The 8812-nt window shown below is 37.3% G+C and overlaps 1 protein-coding gene across 1 annotated transcript in view; it reads right to left on the bottom strand.

Moving 5' to 3' along the window:
* FAM214A (family with sequence similarity 214, member A) overlaps window positions 1-8812 on the bottom strand; it is a 253744-nt gene that overhangs the window by 29208 nt on the left and 215724 nt on the right. The window contains 1 exon segment of the mRNA XM_006831861.1: window positions 2029-2213. Within this exon segment, the coding sequence (XP_006831924.1) occupies window positions 2029-2213 (185 nt within the window).

The following is an 8812-nucleotide window of genomic DNA, read 5'->3' as shown; positions in this document are numbered from 1 at the left end:
AACAACAACAACATCACAGAAATGAAAAGAAAATGCACAAATAAAATGAACTCAGTGCAGAACATTTACTGGAACAAATAAATCTGCAGCACCACACAAACACACACAGTAAAATGACAGCAATCAATTCATACCTATTAATAATTACACTGAATGTAAATGGATTTAATGCACCAAGAGACAGGGTAGAATGGATAAGAAAACAGGATCATTCAATATACTGTCTACAAGAGACTCATCACAAAGACAGCGACAGTCTAAATACCCATCAGTAGAAGAATGGTTAAACTAACTGTGGTACATACACACAATGGAATATCATACAATGTTGAAGAATAATGATGAATCTATAAAACACCTCATGATATGGATGAACCTGGAGGACATTATGCTGAGTGAAGTTAGTGAATCACAAAAGTTCAAATATTACATGTGACTAAAGTTAAGAAAAGGTTTTCTTAGTAAAAGAAAGAATCCATGATGGTTACGGGAGTGAAGGAACAGCAAGGGGGAAAATTATTCATGGACACGTGTTTAACACTGGTGACAAGGCAAGCAATATACAACAAGAGGGAGGAGGTTAGCAGAGGAAAGATGAAGGTAGCGGGAGACAAAGGGAGAAATGCAATGTTAAAAGTGAATACAGGCAAGTATTGTTGGTACATGGAAGGGAATGCAATCAATGTAATGAAGCAAAGTATATGATTTGTTGAATGTAAAACTCAATTCACAATAAAAAATGTTAAATATAAATAAAATTAATTTAAAAAATATTACATTTGAGAAAATTAAGGAAAATCTTTCAAGCAAATTACCTATGTTGTTGTTGTTGTTGTTAAGTGCTGTAGAATCTGACCCATAGTAACCCTGTACAGGGTTCCCAAGGAGTGGCTGGTGAGCCTGAACACCAACCTTGTGGTTCAAACAACTTTGCAGTCCAGTGCATTATTTATAACCTACCAAAAATTAGTTTTAGCAATATAATACAAAACATATTGTGATTGTTAAGTGCCATAGAGTTGTTCTGACTCATAGTGACCCTGTATAAAGTTTCCAAGGAGCGGCTAGTGAGTTTGAACCACCAACTTTGCAGTTCAAACTGACCTTGTGGTAGAGTGCTTATCCTACAGCGCCATAACCAAGACTTTAATGATAGCAAAAAGCATGCCCTTATTAAAAAAGAAAGAAAGAAACACAGGAGGAAAATGTGTTAATGTACAGAAAACAATCATGAATATCAATGTATAGAGGTTCAAATTCACCATCTGCTCCTTGGAAACCCTATACAGGGTTGCTGTGAGTCAAAACTGACTCGACAGCACTTAATAACAAGAAGTACAGTTTTAGAAAAGATTGAGATTCAGCTTCTCTTCTGAGGGCAGGTAATTGCTGGAAAGTTCTTCCAACTACAGGATGGAACAAGAACACAAAGTAGACAGGGCTGGAACTTTAAAAAACAAAAGTTACATCAAAGCATCATTGGCAATTTCAAATCTAGAGCTAGGTATGAAATTAGTTGCTTACATGCCTGCTGATCTACAAAAGCTACATCATGCCAAATGCCTTAAGAGCCAAGGTGATTAGCTATGGTTCAGGGTTTTTTATTTTTCTTTTACTTATGACTATGACCAATATTTTTTTTTTCTTTAATGTTTTATTGTGAATTATGTGATAGTTTACATGGGAAACATTAATTTTACATTCATTCTATCGTATATCGTCTCATTGCCATGGTTACAATCCCCTCCATGCATCATCAACCAACCACAGGGTATACCCTGCAGTCCTTCCCCCCCCCCCCCCCCCCCCCCCCCCCCCCACCCCGTACTCCCCAGGTCTTCAGCACAGAGTTGCTCTCCCTCTCTGGATCCAAAGTCTCCAGCTGCTCCATCGCTCCACGTATGACCAATTTTTAATAAAAAATTTTAAATGATAGTCATGATGTATATAACGTTGTGATGAAAGTGATGATAGATGTTAAGCTAGTTTATATGAAAGATAAAAAAAAAGCACTGGATACATTCTCACCTGGGCCAGTTTGTCGTTACATTCATGTTTGCTTGTTCCTGGGTAACAGGACTGTGCTGGAGGGCAATGAAAACTTTCCGTTCGACCTTTTACAGAACATTCAGGTGTTCGTCCTTCGGTGATTAGCAAGGCCAAAGAGACCAAGAACTCCTCTGCGTCATATTCAAAATATTCATCTAGAGTATCTAGTATTGAAAAAAATAAAAAAGAAGAACATTACTCACTTTAACGTATTCTTTTACACCTATAATATCTAATCTCACATTTCATATGCAGGTATTTTCACTAACAGAGTGAAAAGAGACCAAAAATGAGGCAATCACAATAAACTCGGATTCACAACGTACAGAGATGCGAGGAGATGATTGATAACTCCAAATTCCAATAAAGAAAAAGCTGGTTAACATCAAGGCAGAAAATTTTTAGGGTTTGGTTAAAATGTCATCTAAAATTTAGGGATCCATTTCAAATCTTATTGATAATTATATTTTGATGCCAAATACAATAACTGCTTTAGTTCTTTTTTTTTTAAAAGAAAAGCACATGAAATATCACCAATAGCCAACATGTTAAACTACTTTGATTATGTGTTTTTGCTGTTGTGAAATAATAGAGATGCAGACTCTACTACATGTTTTCCTTCCTCCCTTCTTGAGTGTCTGGTCCTCAGGGCCCTAACTCTGTGATACGATACTCAGAACCATGGGGTCCCCTCAGTCTTTGTAATACAGCAGTAATACCTGCAGAGAGAGACAATGTTAAAATCATTCAGCAGGAGTTGTTTTGGTTAAGTGTTGTCAAGTTGGTTCTGGCTCATAGCAACCTTATACACAACAGAATAAAACACCGCCTGGTCCCACACCATCCTCACAACTGTTACTGTAGAGACCACTGTTTTAGCCTAGTGATTATGGTATTAGTTACTAAGCAATTCCAAAGAATCCAACTTGTGTTATGTTTTCATTAGTTGTGGTCATTTAAAAATTCCTCATAAGGGTTCTGTTTTAAACAGCTAATTTGCAAAGTTGTTGCCTGTTACACAAATTGAACATGTACAATCCTGAAAAGGTTGATTTCTCTTTCTCTGTTAATCAAGTAACAAACATTACAAGTGCCTACTACGCTGCATTATGTGGTGGACCAAAAGAGGTGTGCGGCTCACATTCCTAGTCTTAAAGACCTTGTGATTGTTTTAATGCAGCATATAATAAATTCACACTACGTTCACACAATAATGAGTTTGTGAAAAGGGGAAGATGTCAAGCAGTGATACATATGACTAATAAGGACAAGTGGCCATTCCAAATGAAGTAAACAGTATGACCAAAATGGTGATGTGAAAAGCAATACTTAAGGAATGCTCGAGCTTGAATGTAATATAGAGAAAGTGAAAAAGGGAGAGCTGGAGCCAGACCGTGTATTTCCTTGAACGGTTTAATGGGGAACAAACAAACAAACAAACACGCTTATTTCTAGACTCAGAAATGCTTCTCAGGAAAAGAATGAGTCTTGAGAACCAACTTCATTGGTATTTTAAGAAAACCATTGAGAAATATTCCCTAAAGTGACCGTTTTGTTATTGTTGTTGTGAAGTGTCACTGAGTCGGTTCTGACTCACGGTGACTCCATAGGGTTTCTATGGAGTGGCTGGTGAGTCTGAACTACTGACCTGGTGATTGCAACCAACTTTGCATCCAAGTACTTACCTACACTGCCACACCAGAACCATTTATAACATAAAACAATAGCCAATACTGAAATATCAACTTACCATTAAGAGTTATTATTAATTCTAGTGTGTGGTATACATTAATTTATTTAATCCTCAGAGCAGATCTAGAAGGCAGACACAATTACCACTCTATTATAGATCAGTAAATTGTCCAAGTAAGTTGTTCAAAGTACCACAGATGGGATTCGAACGCAGACAATCTGGCTTCAAGATTCTGTGCCCTTAACTACAACACGTTCTGTCTTTTACAGTAGTAGACTGCTAACTGCAGGTCGACAGTTCAAACATACCAGTCGCTCCTTGGAAACCATTTACAGAGTTGCTATGACTCCACGGCACTTAACAATAACAGAATACGTAGCAGAGAGAAGGGAACCGAGGGCAGGGCCTTGGGGGCACTATGAGAGATAAGCAATAATCTGGTAGAAGATGAATTAGCAAAAGAACAAGCCGGTGAGCTAAGAGGAAAACTAAGTGTGATATAATGGGAACCAAGAGAAAGAAAAACGTTACAAGGGCCTATCAAACACTGGTAAGGTTTAATAGACTATCAACAAAGAAGTGAACATTGGGTTTGACAATAAGGAAGACATTGGTAACTGACAATAGTGATCTCAGTACATAGTGATTATGAAGATTTGAAGGATGTGGCATACCTTGTCAATTATTTTGAAGGGTATAGATAATGCCCACTCTACGGATCATCACTCATTCTGCTTTGCATTATCAAACTTGCCTTTCTCCTTTATACTAATCCAAAGCTTTCTGAAAGAGCTTCCCTGTCTTTTCCACAAAAGAACTCTCTTAATGCCTTTCTACACTATCTTTCACTTAATTTGTACTTTTCCCTAGAATTTATGTAAGCCATCTAGTCTATGAATGGTTACTTCAGGGTGCAGTGCACAGTCCTAAGGTCATGAATTTCACATCTGTGTACGTAAGTTTCACTCTGTTCCATGGACAAATTGTACTGCTAACCATCTCACAAACAAAGGTGACCATGAAAAAAACAAAGATTGATCAGGGCAAATCAATCATCCCTTCAGGTAAAACTCCGCTCTATCTTTAACAGCTCGTAGTTAGACCATTCCACACATTTCTTTACAAGATTCTTAATGTTTCATAGACCTATGTCTCCTAATTGGTTTAATTCCACATATAATGATCTATTTTTCGCCTCTCATCCATGTAATGTCTGCATTTCAAAGGTATGTGTTGTGTATGTTTAATTGAGAATTGTACAGGACATTTATACAGCATCAAGCCCCATCTACTACTTATTTCCAGATGAAGAAAACAAGGTATGTAGATGTCAACTTTCTTGCTAAAAGTTGTATACTGCAAAGCAGAATCCAGGTTTCTTGATTCCTAGTGCAAACCATTTCCTGTACACCATGCAAAGTCTTTAAGCAGAACTGACTTTATGACAAGTGCTAAAAATACTGACTGTAGTTGTAAAGAAAAGAGCAATTTTTATATGTACACTATTGTTTTACTGGTAGAGTAGTGGTTACGAGTCGGGTTGCTAACCTCAAGGTCAGCAGTTGGAATTTATTACTGATGTTGTTAGGTGCTGCTGAGTTAGTCCATGCACAACAGAATGAAATACTGCCCATTCCTGTGAATTAGACTGTTGTGATCCATAGCGTTTTCTCTGGCTGATTTTTGGAAGCAGATCACCAGGCCTTTCTTAACAGTCTTAGTTGGGAAACTGCTGAACCCTGTTAAGCATCATTTGTTGTTGTTGTTGCTAAGTGCCATTGAATTGGTTCCAACTCATAGTGACCCGGTATAGTGCCTTCAAGGAAACGTGGGTGGGTTTGAATCACCGACCTGCATTTAGCAGTCTAGTGTTTATCCTATAGTGCCACACCAGGACTCCTGTTTAACAACATAGTTACACACAACTGGGTGGTGGCTGTATATAAGAGGCATATGCCTGGAGTCGAAGCCAGGTTTCGTGCATGACAGACAAGATCATACCACTGAACCACTTTGCTAATATTGGTGGTGATGTGCCGTGGAGTTGGTTCCGACTCAAAAGTGACCCTTCACAGGGTTTCTGAGGCTGTAAATCTTTACGGGAGCAGAAAGCCTGATCTTTCTCTTGTGGAACAGCTGGTAGTTTTGAACTGCCAACTTTGAGATTAGCAGCCTGATTCATAACCACTACCAGAGTTCCTTATATTAGTTACACATAAATATTCTCATTTACAGACAGTTATCTTCAAACACAAACATTTTTGTTTTTGCTGTTGTTAATCAAATTGTGAAAAACTTATAACGGAATTAAAAAAAAAAATTTCCTCAAGTACTCTATTATGAACACAGATTATCTATAAACAAATTTATCATGAACTGTCAAAAGCAACTGGCTAGATCTACAAATACGTGGTTCATTTAAGTTCAACAACCTATTTCTGCTTCACCGCTACCTTATATAACGATAATCAAAGTCCAAAGTTAGGATTAAAGCCCTGCAAAATCCTAGAGTATTTTCTGAAAAATCAAGTAATACAGGTTTTTATAATAATATTGTCACACTCAATGGACCAGAGATGATGATGATGATGTTGAGTGGTGACGCTCCCCACCATACTGCCAGTACCCGAGCTCATGCATCAGGCTCACTCAAATGAGGCCTCTTTTGAGTTCCTCATTCCAGGTCTTTGACCCCTAAGTTTTCCCATGTCAGTCACAGTGATGAATCATCCAAATTTGTAAAGCTTCAGGTCTGTTCCTGTTTCAATTTGTAGAATGTGAACAGAGAGATGATTCAAAGCAGTTCAAAGTCCTGCTTCAAGGCAAGCAGACGTTATTAAAAAATTGGACATTCATAACCTGGGGGCTGCCTATAGTTTGAATTACAGGAGCTTGTACTTATTTTTTATTTAAGGGGAAAATAACTCTAGGAGATATCCTCCAAACCTATGGGATAGATTCTAGAAAACACTTCAAATAATCGTATCCTAAGGATTCAGTCCTGGTGTGGCGCTGTGAGTTAATATGCCAGACTGCAAAACAGTTTGAACTGCAAGGTTGGCGGTTCAAACTCACCAGTTGCTCCTTGGAAACCCTATACAGGGTCACTGTGGGTCAGAAATGACTCAATAGCACTTAACAACAACAAGGATTCTTGGTTTTTAAAAAACTTATGTCTATTATATGTAGAGAATTGCAGAGTTCAAAGGAACTTTCAAGAGTATGTATTTTTATTCATTTAGAGAGGAAATCAAGCTTCGGAGAGGTTAAGTGACCTGTCCAGACACACCACAACATGGTGATAACATGAGGTTGTAAGCGTGTATCTCCTGCATCTGTAAGACATCAGAAATTTGGAAACCTATTTCCAAATCTCCTTAGGTTGCCTACCTAAACTCCAAAAGCCCCTAATTCCAATTCTGACCCAGAAAAGTATCATACAGGGAGATCCAGTCTTAGGTACTGGCTTAGTATTAAGGTCATTCTTGTTGCTCAATCTGTATTGTTACCCAATCTCTGAGCTTTGATTCTATTCCTTAACATACACCCGTTTTGGTACCTAATTCCCAATCTCTTTTCCTGTAAATTTTAACTGGACTTGCCTGTTTACATGGCCAGTTGCTCTACTTTCCTGCCAGAATGTTCTTTGTTTCTCCACTCATGCAACCTCTCTGACCCTTATTTTTACCACAGAAATATAAGATGCTTATCTACCTTACTTTAAATTATATTTGTGTTTCTCTGATAGCTACTAACCTTGATATGGACCAGTATATGCTATGATGACCCAAATTCTAAAATGGACACTTTTAGAAAACACTGAAAAGGGACAGAGGATCAAGTAGAGGCTTAAATACAGAGTACACTGTTATATACTGCATAGTTTCCAATGGGGAAACTGAAAATCTGCCATCATTTTTCTAGTTCCTGATTTCAGTTAAATTTCAATTCAACTGAAAAGCAAAATTCAGAGAGAAGGCCTTTAATAAACTTCATATGTTCCCATTGTAATTACTACACCATTGCATTTCTAACTCAACTACAAAGTTTATGATGGTAGGGGTCAGCCAGATGTAACGTGTGAGGAAGACTTCAAAAAGTTCTGGAAAAATGAAATAAAATATAATGGAATTTTCCACAAACTTTCTGAAGCCCCTTCATATTCATCAATGTCTTACCTAGCATAGCACAAGTGCCTGGCATTCATGAGATGACCTAGGAATACATAAACAAAGTGAAAGAGAGCTTTACATGAAGTTATTTAGCTAATTGTAAGCCTTTGGCACTTGTAGGTCAACTTGAGATCTATGTCAAAGTATAATCAACTCTGAAAGATTCAGATATTTATAGGACTTGCATAGTCAGATGATGAGCCCTGTAATTAAAGTAAAGTGTGGCAAGCGGAAGTTGATCAGGACATCAGGCAATGGACAAAATCTTCTTTTGCTTTAACTTGTATCTTGCTATGATTTTGAAAAGTAGAATTCTACTTATTCACACTGATATTTTAATAAAGAGCTTATAAAACACACACACACAACTGAAATGATATTCATATGTGCTCTTGGAGCCTCATAACCAATATTTTAAAAGGATGTATTTACTTACTAATGCTACTTAAAAGTCAGTTTTTCCATTTAGAAGTGGTTTATCTAAAATGTGGGAAGTGAATACCAAAAACCGTAAAATAACACTGAGAGGTAGGTCACACAGATTTCAACATACGAAATCTCAAAAAACTAAAGGGGAAGCTTTGAATAATTTTCTGATCATTGATTCCCGGCTAAAAACCCACAAAGCTATCATAAACTACACAATAATTAGAAAGTACATATTTAAACAACATACTATTTCACACTCACCAGATTTGGGGAAAGACAATAAGTTAGTACAGCTACTGGGGAAAGAAATACTCATAAACTGCCATAAAGAGAATGAATTAGTACAACCACTTAACTCAGTGGTGATTCCCCTTGGCATGTAACCTAGAGAAAATGTTGAACTACAAGTGACTAATAAGAATGTTCAAAGTAGCCCTGTCTGTATTGTCTGGACTAACAATGGAAACCC

This window comes from Chrysochloris asiatica, unplaced genomic scaffold (genome assembly GCF_000296735.1).
Source record: "Chrysochloris asiatica unplaced genomic scaffold, ChrAsi1.0 scaffold00004, whole genome shotgun sequence".
NCBI classification, from domain to species: domain Eukaryota; kingdom Metazoa; phylum Chordata; class Mammalia; order Afrosoricida; family Chrysochloridae; genus Chrysochloris; species Chrysochloris asiatica.
Note: the sequence above shows the minus strand (reverse complement) of the source record. Positions and strands in the feature narration are given on the sequence as shown.